Source organism: Myodes glareolus, chromosome 1 (genome assembly GCF_982192425.1).
Source record: "Myodes glareolus chromosome 1, mMyoGla1.1, whole genome shotgun sequence".
Taxonomy (NCBI): Eukaryota; Metazoa; Chordata; class Mammalia; order Rodentia; family Cricetidae; genus Myodes; species Myodes glareolus.
Window position 1 is genome coordinate 26760346 of NC_142026.1, and position 20405 is coordinate 26780750.

General features: G+C 36.1%; 1 protein-coding gene across 15 annotated transcripts in view; it reads right to left on the reverse strand.

Annotated features, from left to right (window-relative positions):
• Positions 1-20405, reverse strand: part of Trip12 (thyroid hormone receptor interactor 12) — a 124741-nt gene that overhangs the window by 20436 nt on the left and 83900 nt on the right. For 10 of the 15 annotated variants that reach the window (XM_087905011.1, XM_087905005.1, XM_087905002.1 and 7 more), the window contains 14 exons: positions 19792-20020; positions 19387-19505; positions 15642-15849; positions 12330-12430; positions 11999-12173; positions 10677-10818; positions 9260-9451; positions 7560-7711; positions 5465-5637; positions 5033-5106; positions 4203-4402; positions 3567-3694; positions 2814-2965; positions 583-725 (listed from right to left, as the gene is read on the reverse strand). In XM_087905011.1, coding sequence (XP_087761137.1) covers positions 583-725; positions 2814-2965; positions 3567-3694; positions 4203-4402; positions 5033-5106; positions 5465-5637; positions 7560-7711; positions 9260-9451; positions 10677-10818; positions 11999-12173; positions 12330-12430; positions 15642-15849; positions 19387-19505; positions 19792-20020 — 2188 coding nt within the window. The remainder of the gene's footprint in view (positions 1-582; positions 726-2813; positions 2966-3566; positions 3695-4202; positions 4403-5032; positions 5107-5464; positions 5638-7559; positions 7712-9259; positions 9452-10676; positions 10819-11998; positions 12174-12329; positions 12431-15641; positions 15850-19386; positions 19506-19791; positions 20021-20405) is intronic. The other 5 variants (XM_087905007.1, XM_087905006.1, XM_087904999.1 and 2 more) reach the window with 1 other exon arrangement.

Genomic DNA, 20405 nt, shown 5'->3' on the forward strand with positions numbered 1-20405 from the left:
CCACAACCACCTTAAACCTATTCTGAAGATTTTAGGACATGCAAGCCTCCATGTCATATGAGTTCAACATCCCATACTCCACATACAAAAGTTAACGGCTTTATTATTTCGTGATATTCATGATAGGCTTAGCATTAAAAAAAAAAATCACTGCCAAGACAAGCAAGCTCCTTGTTCTCAAAGAATGAATCCTGCAGCCAAGACATTTCCTACAATGATTTTTAAGGGTTTGATTTTATTTTCATTTTTGAGAAAAGCTCTTGAAATGTCCACCAGAATCTCTGTATTGTACAATATGGCAGAATGCAGAGATATGGTGAATCCAAGTGAAAAACTCAATTTCTAACTTGATTTTTACTATAACTAATAGGTCTATAGTGTCTAGTTCAAAAAAGGCTCAGAAAAACCAAGCATCACCCTCAGGAGGGCAAAGAATTTTATTGCCCTCAATCAAATATACTTCACTGGGTTTGTCAAGATGTCAACAAATACTACAATATTGGGAATCAACTCCAACATCTCTATCACAAATCAAATAAAGACTTGTTAATATTTACAAATTTATCAAAAAGACTATCTTACCAGGTTTTTCCTAGTTCAGTGAGCCATGTTGGGATGTTTCCTGTCATGATTACTAGAGGATCTTGAAGCTGCCTATTCGCTTTTGCTGTTAACTTACTGTTAATAAATTCACTAGTTGGAATAATCTCCTTGCACATCGCATTCTGTAAAATTTTAAAAAAAAGAAGTTCAATATCTAGTCATTTATCCATAAGTAGGTCAAGTCTGTATAATTCACCTGGTGTTTTACATGCAATATCCAGTCCCTCAATGAAGTTTCCCACTTCTGAAACTTCCTATATCCAAACCCCATGAAGGTGTTTCCTTCACTCTTCCTCACACTATATAATGAGATATCCAACTGTTACTCAATATAAATCTTTACATGAAGAAATGAGTGATGGCAACCAAACCAAGGGAACCTCAATTTCCTTTTGATTATGGTATTTCATCCCAACAATTGAAACGTTAACTAACTAACAGAAATTGGTGCCAGGATTGTGAGGCATTACTGCGACAGATCTTTTGTAAGACTATGGAAGGACCTTTGTTCTTTGGATTGGAGTCACTGAACGTTCAATGCAAACCTTGGTGAGCGGTGCTGTGGGAATGAGGAGGGTAAGAAGAATGCTGGTAAATGCAGAGGATGGAAGCCTGGGGCTTGTGAAGTTTCAGGGGGAAGTTTGGGGAGACAAAGACTATCATTTTCAGGACCACTGCATATTTTGAATTAAGAACCTCTGGCTCTTGTGTGACAGGAGGGCTCAAAGACTCAGTTGTGACTAGCAAGAGAGTAGCACCACTGAAGTGAAACCTTTGAGTTACTGGGACAACTGATGCTGGTCTGTTGGAGCTGAGAAATTAGCAGTAATTAAGAAGAAACTAGCATCACTGAGGTGAAATCGTCTGGGAAGTGTTTCCTCAGAGTCAGCACAAATAAGCTGTGTTCCAGAGGTGACCAAAGTTTTACCTTGAGCTGGCAGCTGATCTTGGTAGTGAAAGAGCCACCCAGGTGGTACTAACTTTGAACACATAAAGGGGTCATAAAGAACAGGTAGGGTTGACACTGGCATGGCTCAAGTCCGTGAAGAGACTTGAGCCCAGGAGAAGTTTTTGGTGAAAGTGCAAACCAGCTGCAATAGACCTCAGCATTTTGGAGATGCCAGTACCATGGGATGACCACCAAGGACAGCAGCAGTAATGGAGTGGAGCTTAGAAAACAAGCAGTGTGCTCGACAAAGGGAGACTGGAGAAGTGACCCAATCCCCTTGGAGGAACCATAAGATAGTGAGTAAATGCCAGATATTGGAAATTGAGTTATTTACACTGTTGGAGTTCAGTTTTGCTTTGTTCAGATTGTGACTGTGCCACTTTTCTTCCCTCTTGAATAAAAAAAAAAGTAAATTTAATTTTGGTTTTTCTGCAGTAGCCCACAACTGAGAGACTGTGAACTTTAAAAGAGATTTTACAATTTTAAAGAGAATAGATTTTTAAAAAGACTGTGGGGACTTCATGTTTTATATTTTGATATTAACATGTGGCTTTGGGGATGAATAAGAAAAAAGGTTTTAGTTTAAACAGTGATATGTTTATGTGCCAAACTGACAGGAGATCAGTTGTGCTGGCTAGTTTTATGTCAAGTTGACTGATGTAAGCTATACTCATCTGAGAGGAAGGAGCTCAACTGAGAAAATGCATCCATAAACCCTGAAAGATATTTCTTAATTAGTGATTGTTGTGGGGGGCACAGTTCATTAGGGGTTTGGCCATCACCACACTGGTGGTCCTGGGCTCTATGAAACAGCAGGCTGAGCAAGTTACCACAAGGAACAAACCAGTCAAATAAACAACACTCTTAAATGGTCTCTGTACCAGCTGCTGCCTCCTCCAGGTTCCAGCCTTACTGGAGTATGGATTTCCTTCAATGATAAACAGTGAGGTGGAAATGTAAGCCAAATAAACAAACTCTTTTCTCCCCAACTTGCTTTTGGTCACAGTATTTCATCACAGCAATAGAAATCCTAACTAGAACAAAATGTTTGGCTATTCCTAAATAAATAAATAAATAAATAAATAAATAGTAAGTGAGCAAATAAACAAAAAGACTTATTCCAAGAATATAGAGTTCAACAAATAAGTTCATTGTATACATTTAGTGAATCACTGTTTCTATTTCAACTGTAACAAAGCACTCATTTACTAAACAGAAAACTGTAGGATGACACAGGATTTCATGAAGAGACATTACTCACATCATACAAGTAATACCAGTATCGACTGATGGCGTGTAAAACTCTTAAAAGAAGGATCACATCTAAGGATGGGTCTTCAAAGGTAATATTTTCAGGTGGTGTGGGAATGAGGTAAACTTCTAAAGGATTTGCTACTGATGGGCACACTCCATCTAAATGATACAAAGTTTCAGTTTTAATCAAAGCAACAATAGCTAAACTACAGACTCAAAGTTACCTTTACCATCTGAAACTGTGTCATGTTTAACTTCTTGGCATATCAATGTACTAGACATTTCTTCCCTTTTAACCTTGTGCACAGTAACACATAGGTACATAAAATTTCAAGTTCCCCTGAACATACACACCCAAACAACAGTAGAAAAATAACTAAACGCCCCTTTTGCATTCCCATCCTATGTGTAAAGACACCCTGTTGCAGTCCTATGAGGTTAAGGGTCAATCTGTTGGTGACCAGACAAAGCCTTTAGCAGTCTTTAGTATGAATGTAATTTAACCCTTCATTAAATCATGAATTCTTAAAATATTAGAAGAATGTCATGACTGATTTTCAGTTTTAATTTTATAGATACTTAATTCTAGCTTATAGACATTAAAGTCAAAGACTTAACTAAAAGTTAAATCTACACTATAGTAATTTATTTAATTATACCCAAATACCCAAAGCTTTCTGGAGCTCTGAATTAGTTTTCTTAGGAAGCAGGAATGCAGAGAGGCCAGGGCCCTGCTTCTCTCAGTATGATGTCACCTTACCATGCCATAACTCATCATGCTTCTTTGCATTTCTGGGGGAAGTTTTTGTTGGAGCTGTTTGGGCTCTTCCCCTTTTGCCACCAACACAATCTTTACTATTTTCTTCATCCTCTCTCACAGGTTTGTACCTAAGGGAATATGATAGTATGAAAGTCAAATGTAGATTTTAATGCGCAAATTATTCAGCAAAGCTAATGTCTAAGTCACAGAATTCCTAAGAGTTCTCTGAAGTCTGCCCTCTTTCTCCCTATTTGGTTTCAGAGTTACCAAGCGTTTGTCTTCCTAAAACAAAACAGTAAGTCAGTCTTCCCAGGAACACTTTACTTTGGGAAATGATTGTTTTCGTAAGTGTAGAGGCAGCATAGGAAGCTGCATCCAAATGCCACGGGAGTCAGAGCTCAAACCACACCATTTTCACTCCATTAAAAGACCTAAACTAATCAAAAAGCAGCTTACTGTCTATAAACATGCTTTCTACTAGATAGAATGAGAAGTAATGTTCATACACGTCTATGCATAATAAATATTTAAAAGGCTTTTCATAGTTCAAATGCAGGAATTAGGTTCTTCTTCTCCTCAGAGAATATGAATTCTAAACCAAAGATCACATACCACCAAGAGTAAGTTCAGACTTACCATATTGTATGAGTCTTTGTCCAAATACCAGCTCTTCCCAGAGGATTGCTCTCATCATCAGTAGATTCCCTTTCATCTTCAGCCTGTACACTAAACTGCCGCACTGCCTGATACACCGTCATGTTATATGGTAGTAAATGTTCTCCAATATAAAACTGTAACCTGTGCCTTACATTTCCTGAATTTAAAAACTGAGCAGCCTGAATAAAGCAAAGAAAGGTCCATATAAGCCCAAGTACTGGCAACTATACATTAGCCAAGACATATCCTGATGGAGAAACAAACCAAGACCTATGGTGGATGTTTGAAACTACAGGTCCTCCTGAAGTCCATATATTCTGATTATCACTTACCTAAAATGCTTTAAGACAGAAGTGATCAGAGACTGAACTTTTTGTTTCAAGAATGAGGATACTTGCATATATACCTGTATATATGACAATTCATATTTTGCATGCACAGCTTTGAAGACAACTGAATATTAGTACAATTAATAACTTCCATTTTTCTACAACCTACCACATACAAGCAAATGTGGATTTTGCACATGCAATATCCAACTGATTTCAGATTTTGAACTTCCTCTAGGAAATTGGTCGATGTTTTCCCTCTACATACATGATTAATTTATAAGCAGATACAATAAGAAATTTATAAATAAAAAAATTATTACATAAATACACTAAAATAAACTATTAATTACTAAAACAACAATTATTCATTTCTGTCATTTTTTCCAACAATGGTTGGTGAGAAGCTATTTGAACCCAGGAAATCTAAACCACAGATACAGCATGATGTAACTACAACATGGTATAAAAAGAACCTACCAGAGACTCATCTATTTCCTCATCTGATCCATCATCATCACTGTCTTCATCATCTTCTCTTACTCTTCCATACCCTAAGCAACAAAACAAAATCAAACAAACAAACAAAAAAAAATTAGGCCAAAAACATAGTTAACTAGGAATTTTGGGTGTCAGATAAGAGACTATATATACTGGCTATACCTATATTTTCTTTAAAAAGTAGCTATTATATTCTGATCTATCAGAAAGAACTAATTCTTATCAGAAAGCATTCTGAGAATTACAAATTCTGAAACACAAAATGCTCTGACTATTAAGCAAGTTCAACATTCGCCTATTTATTTCTGGTACAAACAGAGATTCCTACTACCTAAGGTTTATCAGGAACAGCAATATACCCTTTAATGCTAATTTCATAACCATACAAGTAAAGGACATAGATGTAAATACCTCTAACTACAAGATATCTTTCAATAGCTTGCACCAGAGCCAGAGGATCGATCTTGACAGGTCCGCCTTTCCACTGCTTCACATTTGCACAGTCTGGGTGCCTTTGTAATTGACATTTTAACTGATGTGTATTGAAAAATTTTAAAGCTTGTGATCCTCTGTTGAGAGAAAAGCTCAAGATAATTTGAGAAAAAAAGGTTATTCTATTATTTTCAGTCAACATATATTAGTTTAACTAAAAAAACACAAAAAAAATCATTTTTTTATGGTGTAAAGCATTTAGCATGGAATGAACATGATCTCTGGCCACTGTGAATATATATGATCAATGATGTCATAAATACTGGCTTCAATGAAATGTCATGCCTACTGGATTATTCGGATGGAATAAGAACTCTTCAACTATCTGAACACACATCTGCAGGAATTTGTCCTTCCCTACTAAATTCTATTCAAAAAGCAAGGGAGGAAGAATCCTCTATTTTTTTTCTTCTACTTTAAATTTTACTTATAAAAATAAAACATGAAATAACATAAAAATAAAATACCAACCTTCAAACTTACATTGCTACATACTTTTAAATGAATGGCTACATCATTTGATAACTGTTTTCTTCCTGTTATAAGTTCTGACAAGAGTCAAATATAGTCAAACTTAAATGTGGCTAATTATACAACTCCATGAAGCATGCAAATATTATGCAAGCATAGTTCATATAATCGCAGACAAAAGTGGAAAGCCTCATGGTTCCTTTATTCTGGTCTATGTTTGAGACCCAAATAGCCCAGGTGTTTTTCTGCCTACACTTTGTGGCTATTCATTTTTAAGGATGTAGCAAAATAAACTGAAGGTTAGTTTTAAATTTTGTATTATTTTGCTTTTATTTATAAACGAAATCTAAAGGGGGGAAAAAAGGATTGTACCCTACTTGGTTTTTGATTGGGATCACAGGTATGCCACCATATTTTGTGATATCCCTTTGTTTCATAAAACTATTCCAAGGGGGCTGGAGAGATGGCTCAGCGGTTAAGAGCATTGCCTGTTCTTCCAATGGTCCTGAGTTCAATTCCCAGCAACCACATGGTGGCTCACAACCATCTATAATGAGGTCTGGTGCCCTCTTCTGGCCTTCAGGCATACACACAGACAGAATATTGTATACATAATAAATAAATAAATATTTAAAAAAAAAACTATTCCAAGATAGTATAATGCTATAGCACATTATATAGAAAACAACCTCAGCCACACTATAGATAGCATTATCTACGTTGACTACAGAAACTGTTCTGATTTTTAAAAATGTTTTAAAACACATAAACATGGATTTTAAAAATAAAAATAACATTTTTAATGAAGCTTACAGAATTGCCTTATAGAAATTTTATCTTTCTATAACAACTTTTAAGTACCTAAAATCAGTAAGAACACAAAAAAATTATTGAAAGTCAAATTATAATATGATCACTTACATAGTAAAACCCATTATATAGTTATAACCACTTATAACAAAGTCTCAGAATAAATGTTTTGTTGCCCACATACAAAAAAAAATTATTTGATCGGGCAGTGGCAGCACATGATTTTAATTAAGCTCAGCACTAGAGACAGATAGGCAGGTTATCTGTGAGTTTGAGGCCAACCCTGTCTACAGAAAGAGTTCCAGGACAGCCAGAGTTGTTACACAGAAAAACCTCATCTAGAAAATAGAAATACATTAAAAATAGTTGGAGAAGCATTACATATTAAAGCTTATTAATGTAGAGAAACTACAAATGTGTTTCAAATATTGTCAATCCAGTCACTGATTTACCTATGTTAAAAATATTAGTTGTCAAAATACACGGTGCGAGCTAAAAATAGTGTCACACACCTAATCCCAGCACTTCAGAGGCAGAGGCAGGCAGATCTCTGAATTTCAGTCTAACTTGGTATATGGAGTTCTAGGACAGGCAAGACTACACAGAGAATTCCTGTCTTTAAAAAAAAAAAAAAAAAAAGACATGATCTTACCAAGAGCTTACCAGACCTCTCACCACGGTTTCCTTCAACAATTCTGGTAGAAGGTGGACATACCCAGGCAATGGTCCTTACCTGCCTCCAGCCCCATTTCCACTAGGGAAATCGTGCACTTTGACTGGAAATTGCTCCATCTGGCTGAGGCAGTTGTTCATCTTGTGAACTAGTGCCAACAAAGGCGCATGGCCCACTGGTTCTACTCTTCCAATGGGCTCTTCTCCAGGAAGCTAGAGTTACAAATAAACAAACATTAAACATAACCTTTTGGAAAGTCAACACTCCATAGCAAAAAAATTTTTTAGATGTTTATTTATATATTAGAAATATATGAGTATTTTGCCTTTCTGTATTCTTGGGTGTCACATGCATGCCTGTCTGGTGCCCTAGGAGTTCATCAAATCCTCTGAAACTGGAGTTACAGATGGTTGTGAGCCACCATGTGGGTGCTTGGAATTGAACCTGGGTTCTCTGGAAGAGCAGTCAGTGCTCTTAAGCACTGAGTCATCTCCCCAGTCCCCAGCAAAAACATTTTAATAAGAAGTTTCACAAATGGAGATTTATCTATCAATTTTCTTTTTTTTATAATAGACTTTTAGGACAATGTTTCCAAGTAAGTTAGTTCTTTTTATTTTACTTTATGTGCACTGATTAGTGTTTTGCCTGTCTGTATGTATATCTGTGTAAGGGCATTGAATCCCTGGAATTGGAGTTACAGACAGCAGTTCTAAGTCGCCGTGTGGGTGTTGGGAATTGAACCTGAGTTCTTTTGGAAAAGTGGCAGTGGTCTTAACCACTGAGTTATCTCTTTAGCCCCCATATACATAATCTTAAGTAAGAAATAAAAAATAAAACACTTGGTATATCCCACACTTGCACCCACATACATGTGAAAGTAAGATTTAAAATAATACAGAACAAAATTAGTATCTAACAATACCATTTCTGACTTTAGACAGTGTTAGAAAATGCCTATGAACACTTAAAAGGGGCATGGTTAAGCAGTTAAGCTAATAAACAGTAATCATTAAGCTCATCATACAAAAAAAAAAGCCACTTCCTGAGTTATGGCTCTAAAGCAGTTGTAACTGGAGGTCTAATCAAGAATATGTGAGAGTGGTTAGCTCTGTTCTCATCTACTAAGGGCAAAAAGAAAAGGTGGGAACAAGCCTACAGACCCAGACCCTGTCCTTGTAACCTATAATACAGAGATGGTTGTTAAGCATCTTTTATGGAAAAAACTATAACCTCAACAAATAGTAACATATATGAAATGTAAAACTACTACTAATGGTTTACCTTGTGGGAGGGGAGGGGAGAAAAAATACTCGACAAAGTTGATGTGGGCTTCAGGTCACTAGTGGTTGGAAGAAGGATTTTTTGTTGTTGGTGGTGGTGGTGGTGGTTTTTGTTTTTTTTCTACCCAGACTGGTCTAAAACTCACATAACAGGATGATCAGCCCTGCCTTGCCCTCCAAGTGTTGGGATCTCAATCATGGGCTTCGTTTCTGGTTGCATTTTACTATCTATTTTATGACACATAAAAATTTAAAGAAGTCAGGCATGGTAACTCATACCTTTAACCCCAGCACCAGGGAAGCAGAGGCAATTAGATCTCTGAATTCCAGACCAGGCTCATCTATATAATAAAACCTTGTCAATAAATACATGTCAAAGGAATCTAACTGAAAGGCAACACACAGCATACTCTTATTGGGGCACAAATGTACGCACTTGCTAGCACCAACTCTACTAAGATGTGACCATTATTAACTTACTGGAGAAGAAAAAAATACATGTAGGAATCGCTTTAATCGGATCTCTCTGCTGACAGCATCCTTTTCACTTTTAGATGTCAAGTAGAGCAACAGTTGTTTCACAAATCCACTATGTTGGATTTCAAATGATGAAACATCTGATTCGGAGACTATGCTACGGATTTCTACAAGGCACTCAGCTCCACCGTCCACCTGGAAGAGTGAAGAAGAGAATTCTATACTGATATAAACAGTACGATTCACATTTCCCCAAAAGTTAATCAAAATAAATTTACATGGGTCAGCTATGAACCATATGAGCTGTAATACAACCTTCCAGGTAAGGTATGCCCACTGGAGCAGAGTGGCTCGAACATTACTTAGCAAATTCTCTACTTAAGATTTAAAGCCCACTGCACATGAGGGAATTCATTCCCAGTTTTGTAAACCAGATTAGAATCCAGTGGAGGTCAAAAGCCCTACTGTTGTTTTGCTAAATGGCCAGTGTAAAAACACCTTATAAATAATCAGATTAGTGTTGGTCCCAGTCTTGGTCAGAGAACAGACAATAATACGTAGTCATAACTGGTAAAAGTGTGCTGAGAAAAATTTCTTTTAACCATTCATCTTAAAGCAGAACATCTATTATCAATACTTACAAAGCTCAAGGAACATCACAGAAAAAGATTTCATGATGAAAAATAGGTGTTCATAACAAAAAGTATTCCATTTAACTAATGCATTTTCTATGTAGGGATTAAAAAATAATGTAATAATACAAACTCAAAATAAAGGGGCTAACAGAAAAAATTGTGTCATTAAATGGATGGATCATTATGTTCAGCAAAATATGACATGCTATCTCTAACTATGCAGAATACATTTAACAACAAAAACAAACACAGAAGTAGAACAATGGCTACTTGAAAACCAGAAGAGAGGGAGAACAAGAGGGTATTGGGAGGGAAATTTGAATACAATCAAAGCACATAATATACATGTAGTGAAGACCATAATTTTGTAAAATCAATTAATATCTTAATAACTTTTTTAAATTAGTGTAATGACCTTTTTGAAGGCCAGATTAAAATGATGAAATGTGATGTGGTTTTAAGTAAGTAAACTTAAAATATTTATAAAATAGCTTAGAAAACAAGAACGGAAATTAGAAAAGATACATTTACAAAGAATCAATGAAATAATGGTCATGACAAAGTCTCACGCCTTTCCAAGTAAATGCTATGAGTCTGCAGGTGGAAGACAGTTATGAGGATTTAGAAAGGACATTCTTAAGAAACCTTCTGAAATTTTGTTATTTGTCAAGAACTAGAGATAGAGAGCACAAAGAATGAAAAGCAATGGCAAGTCAAGGGACACAGAGCAAAAGAAATTAGATACAAAACGCTCTACCCGGCAAACAAGATACACTGCACAGTACCTGGAGGTTGAGTTGTTCAGTTGCAGCACAAAGTCTCTGAAGTACATTCAAGGCAGGGTTGCTTCCATCCATATTCTCTGAACTAAAGTAACGTTCAACAAATTTATGCGCCTGCTCCTTAATCCAACCTTTAATTTTTTCTCTACAAGGAAGAAAAAGGAGATATTAATGTCTCCATGTAGGTAAAGAAAAAAAAATCTACACTGAAAGTCAGATTAGGGACCTATAAGATATTTCAGCAGGTTAAAGTGCTTGCCAAAATGACCTGAGTTCAGTACCCATGATGATGGAGAGAACCAACTTCTGCAAGTTGTTTACTGACTTCTACAAGTACTTAGTTAGATACACATATATATAGACATAAAGGAAATAAAAGTACAGCTTACAGGATATAAAATTACAGCTTTTATTAAAAATAACAGTTCACATAAAAACACTTACTGGCCTATGATCATTATTATAATTCAGATTAAGCAAATATAGGTTCATTCTGAAAACAAGCTAAGATGTATCAATAGAATTGCTTAGGTATGTAGAATATATTTCAGGGCATCACATGAACAGTAACAAAATGCTCTAATTTTCTAGGTGTTCATACCCAAATACAAATTTACATAATAATTGACAAAAAATATATCTACACTGTTCATTACTGTTCCCTAAATAGGTGAGGTGAAGACAAGGTATACCAGAAGGATGTGACCAGGCTGTTAAACTTATAAACTTTAAAATACATTTGCTTATTATTCTTCATAAGTAATTTAGAGAATCAGCAGCCAACTCAAACAATCAAATTAAAAGTTATCTTTAAAATAAAATATTACTGGGAAAATGTCTTATTTATAGAGGAAGTAGTCTACACAGGTACTCTATATTGAGTGCCTTCCCAAGAAAGGCACTGCCATATGACCCACATGCTGGGATGAAATTAGTATCTGACACGGAGTCAAGTACATTTTTAAAAAAGCAGCTGCTCTCCGCTACAAATCTTCAAATTCCAATAAGTAGGTAGAAAAATTTCATTAAAATGAATAAACAGAAAATGCAAGCATAATTCAGTAAAAGATTTCACATAGAAGAAAACTAATCAGAGCCGTCAAATGGATATATTATTGCTATGGTTTTTATATGCAGGGGATAGGGCTGAAACCATAGGCAAGTCCTGATGTGCGTGTGTGTGTGTGTATGCACATATATGACATATATGTGTGTATTCATAAGAATCTACCTTATCTTTGAGTTGAGAACAAATTGCTCAATACAATCACACTGACACCTTTCAGATGAAGAACTCCCAACCCCAATCCCAGCACAAACTTTACCTATTATTGGATATGGTGTCTTTAGAGGCTGCCCTGGCAAGACCACTAACTCCTGCAGTTCGTGCTGGCTCGATGTTGTTGCTGTTGGACTGTGCACTTAATCTTCCCCATGTTTTTGGATTCAAGCTTGCCAGGAAGGAAGATTTAGGTGACTGAGTAGTGGTAGGGCTTTTAGCTATAAAGAGAAAACAGTTACATTCAAATCATTTCAACAAAACTGAGGAAAAATCAACAAAATATTCACACTTAATATAGGAATTAAGAGCACCAAATCATGAGCAAACTTATCATCTTCGCCTCCATTTATCTATTAATTCAACAAAGGACCCACCTTGATTGTCTACTTTGTCATCATCTCTTGGAGGTGAATACTTTGGCCTTCTTGGCCCTCGTTTTGGCAGTCGTTTTCTCTTGAGAACATCACTTAATCGACTGTTGTAGGGAAGAACAATGGATGAGGTTAGCAATTACCACAGAAGAACCCAGCTAAGATACTAGAGGCAGTAACATGAATAAAAATGTCACAACAATTTTCACTGAGTGATTTTAATATGAAATCTGTAACAGTCATATTCTAAAGGATGTATGGAGACAGAAAATTGCTGCTAAAAAATAAAAACTAAAGGCTTAATTTTCTTCTAATGCAATTTTGTAAAATGTAATGTATTTAAATAAAAATACAAAGAATGATTGACAAAAAAAATAAATAAAATCAAACAAGTATATTTCTTCCCTAACCTAATTTGCAACACATGGGGCTTAATGTTCATACTAACTACTTACAGTATCATATTCAAAAGGCATAACAAAGGCAATCACAACATAAATATATTCATAAAGATTTCCATAATTGTTTTTAAACTATGTAAGTCTATTAAATGATAATATGACCAGCCTATCTGAAACTAGAACCAATATTAATTGAATTGTCTACAGCATTTCTTTCATCACGTTTTGTTTGATTGTTGAGAAAGCATTTCCATATTACCTTAGGTTGGACCTCAAATCCATGATTCTCTTCCCTCACCATCTTTGGCTCTGAGAGTAGGGAGGGCTTCACTTCATCTGCCCAAAGACTTTTCTAAACAACACTACAATACACTACACCACACCTTGCAAGCCCCTGTTCTTGATATAAAAAATTATTTCTGAAATTATTTAATAACAAAAATAAAAAAGAATGAGCAGATAAATGAACGTTCTAGGGGACAGCAAGACAGCTAAATAAGTAAAGGCACTTGCCATCAAGCCAGACAACCTGAATAAGATAAAACAACTGGTGCAAATTGTCCCCTGAATTCCAACACTGGCACCAGGGAACACAAACACACAAATAAATATGCTTTTAAAAATTAAGCAAATTGGGCTGGAGAGATAGCTCAGCAGTTAAGAGTATTGCCTGCTCTTCCAAAGGTCCTGAGTTCAATTCCCAGCAACCACATGGTGGCTCACAACCATCTGTAATGAAATCTGGTGCCCACTTCTGGCCTGCAGGCATACATGTAGAATGAATATTGTATACATAATAAATGAACAAATATTTTTTAAAAAAATTAAGCAAATTGTTCTAGTTGTGCTGCTCTTATAGCTCAAATGACATTTAAATAATTCAAATGAAGACTCCCAGAGTTTGGTAATTCTATGAAATAGGTATACTTAATATATTCAAATACACAACCAAGAAAAATAAATTTTCAGGAAGAAATATGCTATAACAACTTGTAAATGAAAAATGAACATTTCACTTGGAGGACTGAAGACATGGTTCAACAGTTAAAAGCATCTGTTTCTCTCTAGGAATTAGGATCTGTTTCCAGCACCTACATGGAGGATCACAACCTTATTTCAGGGCATCTGATGCTCTCTTCTAGCCTCTGAAGGTACCTATACATTTATGGTGCACAAACATATACTAAGGTGCACATACATAACAAAAGCATGAGGACTGCCTGTAAGGCCTGTTCTACACAGTGAGTTCTTGATGAGAGAGTCAATGCCACATATCAAGATTTAAAAACTTGGAATGAGGAAAAACTTAAGATAAAATATTTTAAAAGAAAGGTTTTCTTTGGAATAATAAACTATTAGATTGCATAACAGACGACTACTTCCTTATTGAAACTGGCTTAGAAATATTGTATTATTATCAAACTATTATAAACAATTGTTAATTAATATAATATTAGAAAGATTATTTTAGTTCCAGGACACAAAAAAACTCTATCTTCATCACTCTCGTGTAAAAGAAAGATTACATCTGTCTGCGCTATCTCATAGAATCCTGTGATGAAGCAGCTAAAGATATCTCAGGCATCAAATATAGTAAAACCCTGTAATAATATATGGTTACTGAAAGACCAAAGTATAGAAGTGCTGAGATGGAGGTAGAAGGGTAAATGGGAGAAAAGCATCATAGATGGGAAGGCAGAAAGTCCAACAGGCTCAAAGTCTAATTTTCACAAACTTGTCCAATTAACAATGAAAAGCATAAACTCACCCACTTTCCTGGATTAGCAAACAGCCCAAACTAGAATTTATACTTAAGCTAAAGTACATAACTGCCACAAGGTGGCAGCAAAGTAACTCTTCCTTCAAGCATCTGACCTCCAGACATCTAGTCTAGTACAAGACAGGTTCTTTAAGGTATACAAGATTTAAATTTAGGATCCCATTGAGAATATTTTACCGGGTATATTTTATAGGACCTAGAAAATTAGGAGCACTAGCTCTATCTGATTTCCTAGCAGTCATGTGAGTTCAATCCCCAGCACCTACAAGGCAACTCACAACTATCTTGTAAGTCTAGTAGTCCCAGAAGGTTGGGTGTCTTCTTTTGGCCTGCAAAGGAACTGCATGAACATGATACAGAACCATACATGTAGGCAAAAACACCCATAAATATATAATAAAAATGATGAAAGTTTTCTTAAAAAAAATTTAAGATGTATTTTATAGCAAAAGGAAAAACACTTATTGATTATGATGAGTACAATTTAAATTTCATATACAACTCATGGCAATATTCCAATTTCCAAAATAAAATAAGAACTCTTAAATGTATGATCTTCTAATGCAACAACAATTAAAGAATATAAAAGTTTCCCAATATCCTACATAGTACAGCAGAGCAGGCATAAGTGAGTTTAAGAACTACCATTTATTTACCTTTAAGTTATAGTCATGTGCTTGAGAATTAAAGCTAAATGAGAAGTCAGGTTTGGCCACCTTGCCTATAGTCCTAATTTTATATTTTTCACTGCATCAACACCTTTATATCACAAAGGCACATATGCAGTACTACAAAGTAATTACAAAATTATAGAATCAGAAACAAAGCTTAAAATACTCTGTGATATGTGTAAACAAACCTAGTATGTCTGCACTTCATTTGTGTTCCTCATATCTCAAGTAACTACAAAACAGGGACCAGTACAGTAGCTTCCCTAAAGTTATTTTCTTTCCACTCCAAAGAGTAGAAGAGCTGAGGAAATACTTCTGTGGTAGAGGTTAATTGCTGAGGCTACAGATTCAATTCACACTACCACAAAAAAGTCCACTATCGGGTATTTTATTCTCAAGTAGGAGTCTAGGACATCAACGCAGATAAAGGCAAAGTACTTTAAAAATTCACAACAAAACTCACCCTTGAGGGCTCAGGTCCAGTGAATCATCTCTGCTATGCTGCAAGCTGGGTGACCCAAGATCAGCAGAAGCATTGGTTGCAGCCGTGGCTGTCCCACTGCTGGCTGGTGTTGTGGACCCCAGGGATCCTGAACCATTTGTACACGCCTTTGGTGGACTTGTCAAGAAAGACTCAGATTCTGCCAAATGCTTTACTTGATGCATAACACCTTCAAACACAACAAAAAAGAAAGAGAGGTCAGTTTAATCAGGAGTTAAGAATAACCCCCATCACAAATGTTAAGCCTAACTAGAAATAAAGCCAGGAAAAGAAGTTTTCATATCGACTCCAATCAGAAAGAGTAAAATTCAGGAGCTGGAGAGATGGATCAGAGGTTCAGAGCACAGGCTCCTCTTCCAGAAGTCCTGGGTTCAGTTCCTAGAGCATACATGGTGGTTCACAACCATCTAATAATGAGATCTGGTACCCTCTTCTGGCATGAAGGCATATATGCACAGATAGAACACTATCTACTTATGTGATAAATACATCTTTTAAAAATAAATAAAACACAAAGGTATTTTTATTGACTGTCTTCTAATCTTCAAACCAAAAATCATATAAAACAGTTATACAAAAAGTAGAAAATATCCATTTTATAAACACTAGTAAATCTAAGAAACACAGCACACATCACAGTATGATAAACGCAAAGGGAAGAGACATAAGTAGTCAATTAGCTTCAAAGGCTATGAGGGAAACACTGTAAAAATACTGCTATCTATAAAGGGCTACTGACTGAAAGGTAGTGGTCACCACATTGTCAGATAAAGGAGAATTTAAGAGTTCCTATTGTGATAGGAGATACACAGTCACAGATCTAAGAAAGCATGTGTCAAATATATGAAATTCTGTGGATGAAATTATATATGATTGCACAGACATTTTTCAGGGGTCCTAATCTTTCATTAGATTCTTTTTGCTTTATGTTGTTTAGGGTTTTTTTGTTTGCTGTCGTTTGTTGGGGGTCCATATATCTCTAGTTTCCTAGAATTTTCTATGTAGACCAGGCTGGCCTCAAACTAACAGATATTTACCCACCTCTGTCTCCCGAGGGCTGGGATTATAGATGGGAACTACCATATCTGGCTTTAGATTCTTTAAGAAAAGGGGGGGGGGATGATTTATACTTCAGGTACTTGCTATAAAAGTATGTTTTAGGCTAGACTGTGCTAGATACTGAGGACACAGTTAACAGGCAGGACAAAAGCAAAAATGACTAGGAATGATACATTTCTTAAGGACGCCAGTACTTTAAGTAATGATGAGCTCATAAAACAAATACAGCAAGCTACAGCACACTGCAGGAGAACCAAGCTCAATCTGGAAGGAAAACAAGACCTTCAGGAAGAGGTTAATATTTATTCTGGTGTTTTATGAGTAGCATGACCTAGCCATGCACAATTAACACCATTATGTATATGCCACAAATATCTAAGAGTAGAAAACAGAGTATGATGGTACAGCAGATTCTTTAAGCTTAGCAAATCACTTGGCATGGGATAGAGATGAAAGTGGGCAAGTGGAGCGCATTTACTTCTAAACCAAAACATTAGATGTGTACCCGCACACCTACCTGACTTGTTACAGACAGGTAATGGAAAAATAATGCTTTGTCTTTAACATCAATACCTACTGTTGTTTTTGTTCTGTTTTTGTTGTTGTTTTCTTTTTCTTCTTTAGTATGTTGCTAGTTGAACAAAGTTAGTTACTCGGAGATGGTATCTCACTATGTTAGCTCTTGGGCTGGAAGTCAAGAGATCTACCCCTCTTTGGGATTTCAAGTATACACCACTTTACAAACGTAACTTTAAATGGTTAAATCTTCTTCCTCCTTTGTTCGTATTACTATATTAGCCTATTTATAATGATTTTAAAACATGGAAAAGACTAAAACCCCAATATAAGAAGTGTTGACTCTAGCCAGGCAAAGCAGACCATGCCTTCTTGCTCAGCCACCATTGGAAGCTTCCCCTAGCCTGGTGGTGGCGGTGGCGGTGGCGGTGGCGGCTACCGCCTTTAACCTGCACCCAGGAGAGAGGCAGGCAGATTTCTGAGTCTGAAGCCAGCCTGGTCTATAGAGAGTTCCAGGAGAGTCAGGGATATACAGAGAAACCCTGTCTCAAAACAAACAAAAAACCACCAACACCAACATTACCAACAACAAAAAAGTTTCCTCCTGCAGCACATGGTAACAAAAAACAGAAATCCACAGCCAGACAAAGGGACACTGGAACACTCAGCCTGAATGAAATGTCTCCATCAAAACTTTCCCCCTCAGGACTTAAGGAATCATGTGAATGATGATGGAAATAATTTAAAAGCCAGAGGGAATGGAGGACACAAAGGAATTAAGGCTCTCTAAACTCAGAGACTGGGGCAGCAGGCACAGGTCAGCATGGGTCTGCACCACATGGAGTCACAGAGCTGAAGAAGTAGAAACAAGCTGTCATCCCTAACCCTTTAATGCAGAAGCTATCCAACTGATAACCACCTGCAAATGAAAATTTGGTATTCTCCAAGGGAGCCTCACTCATGAAATAAACTACTCCTAAGGATATGCTGCTGGTCCAGCAGTAGATGGTCAGCAGAAATGAAGTTCCTCATCTCAATGTCACATCAAGGTTCTTCCTTTTACCCCCTTTACTCCTCCCCTTTTTTCCTATTTACTCGTTTTATACATTTTTCTTCTCTCTCTTAACACTAGAGATCCTTTGAGTATGTATTATGGCTTTTACTTCAGAGTTAAATGTATGAACAGTGGATCTCTACACATACATCTGTTTCTTGTGACTTTTGTTGGGCTCTTTTCTGCAGTTTGTTTTGTCTTCTTTTGATGTATTAGTTTTTCTTTATCTTATTTCATTTTATTTAATTGTTATTCCTTAGAAGCCTGTTTGCTTTCTAATGAGAGAGAGAAAGAGCATGGATCCTGACTGGGAGTGGAGGAAAACTGGGAAGGGAAACAGTAATTAGCATACATTATGTGAGGGGGGAATCTATTTCCATTCAAGGGAAAGCAAAAAAGGTGATCAAGAACTGGAGAGATGGTTAAGAGTACCAGCTGCTCTTGTAGAGGACCTGAGTTAAATTCCCAGAATCCACATGACAGCCCACAACTATCTGTTAAATCCAGTTACAGAGATCTGATACCCTGTTATAGTACCAGTCATGTACACACTCAACCCAATAAAAGATAAAGTAAATGCTGAACTGTTTTGATCTACTGCTATGATGCACTGCAACCTTATTCAAGGAATTACTATAGACTACTGACATACAGTCTGACTGCTGTCAAACTTGAGCACATATTGGGGGTAGGAAGATCACTGAGAATGACTACAATCATCAGTGACAGTAAATATCAAGCTTCATGTACTTACCACAATAAACATATTATACAGGAAACACTCTATGCTTGAGTTCTTAAACACATAATCTTCCATATGAACAACTAATACTTTCCTTATAGACACTGAACATATCACAACAAGCTCTATCTAGAATAACCACTCATCAACTTATTATCAAAAATGGCAATGAAATTAAAGGTGGTGGTGGCACATGCCTTTAATTCCAGCACTCAGGAGGCAAAAGTAGGTAGATCTCTGAGTTAAAGGCCACCTGGTCTACAGACCAAGTTCCAGGGCTTCCAGGACTATACAGCAAAAAAGGGAGGAGGAAAAAAGGAAGAAAAAAGCATTACCTTCTCTTCTGAAGTAAACACTGAAAATATCAGGTAACTTTTGCATTAAGATTTCTGCCATCTGAAGTGCTCCAACTACTATCTTCAGATCTTGACTTGATAGCATGGAAGCAATGTGACTAAAAAACAAAACATTTCTGTATGAACTATCTGAAGTTGGTCTTCGTTTTTGGCCATACTACTTAAGAATTTAAGAACAAAATTCCATTCTATTATAACAATTATAATTTTTATTAAATTCAGTTAGATTTTAAATTAAAATTATATTAAAATAGACATTAAGTGATTTAAGACATTCCAAAACAAACTTTATTTCATTTTTTTTTCTGTACCGTCATTTGGAAATTTCTAAAATTGCTTCAGATTTGAATTTCTAAAACATTTTTAGTATTTTCATGTACACACCTTGAAACAGCATGATTTTTCAGAACATCCTTCAGAAGTTCAGCATCAGCAAAATAAATTATCCTAAGAATTGCTCTAAGGCACTTATGTCTGACTGCAGGTCCTGCTGAGGAGCTATACACTTCATAGAGAACACCAAATAAGGTCTTAATGAAAGACTTAGCCAGTTCCGGATCTTCTTTCATTAGCTGTGCTCGAGCATCATCCTTCTTTAACTCTGAATATCCACCTGATATTAAAAAAACAAAAAACTCAAGTCCTGAAGTGCCTGACAACTATAGAAACACAGCAAAAACCAAGTATTCAACCAAGCTACTCTGTGAAATACTAGAGCAGTCTTTCTCATTTTAGAACAAACAACTCATCTGAACATTAAGAGACTACTGCCCTGACCATTCTGACCAGTTAAAGTATCACTGTACTAAGTATACTTCTTTGTACAAAAACATAGTCTAAGAAACACTAGGAAAATCTCAATACTAACCTATTAAAATACAGGTTGAAATAAATACAGGACAGTATATAGTAAACAAAGTTATTATGCAGACAAAAGTTATCAAAGAAACTGGAAAACAAGGTGATTTTGCTATTTTGTTCACAAAGAATATGTGTAA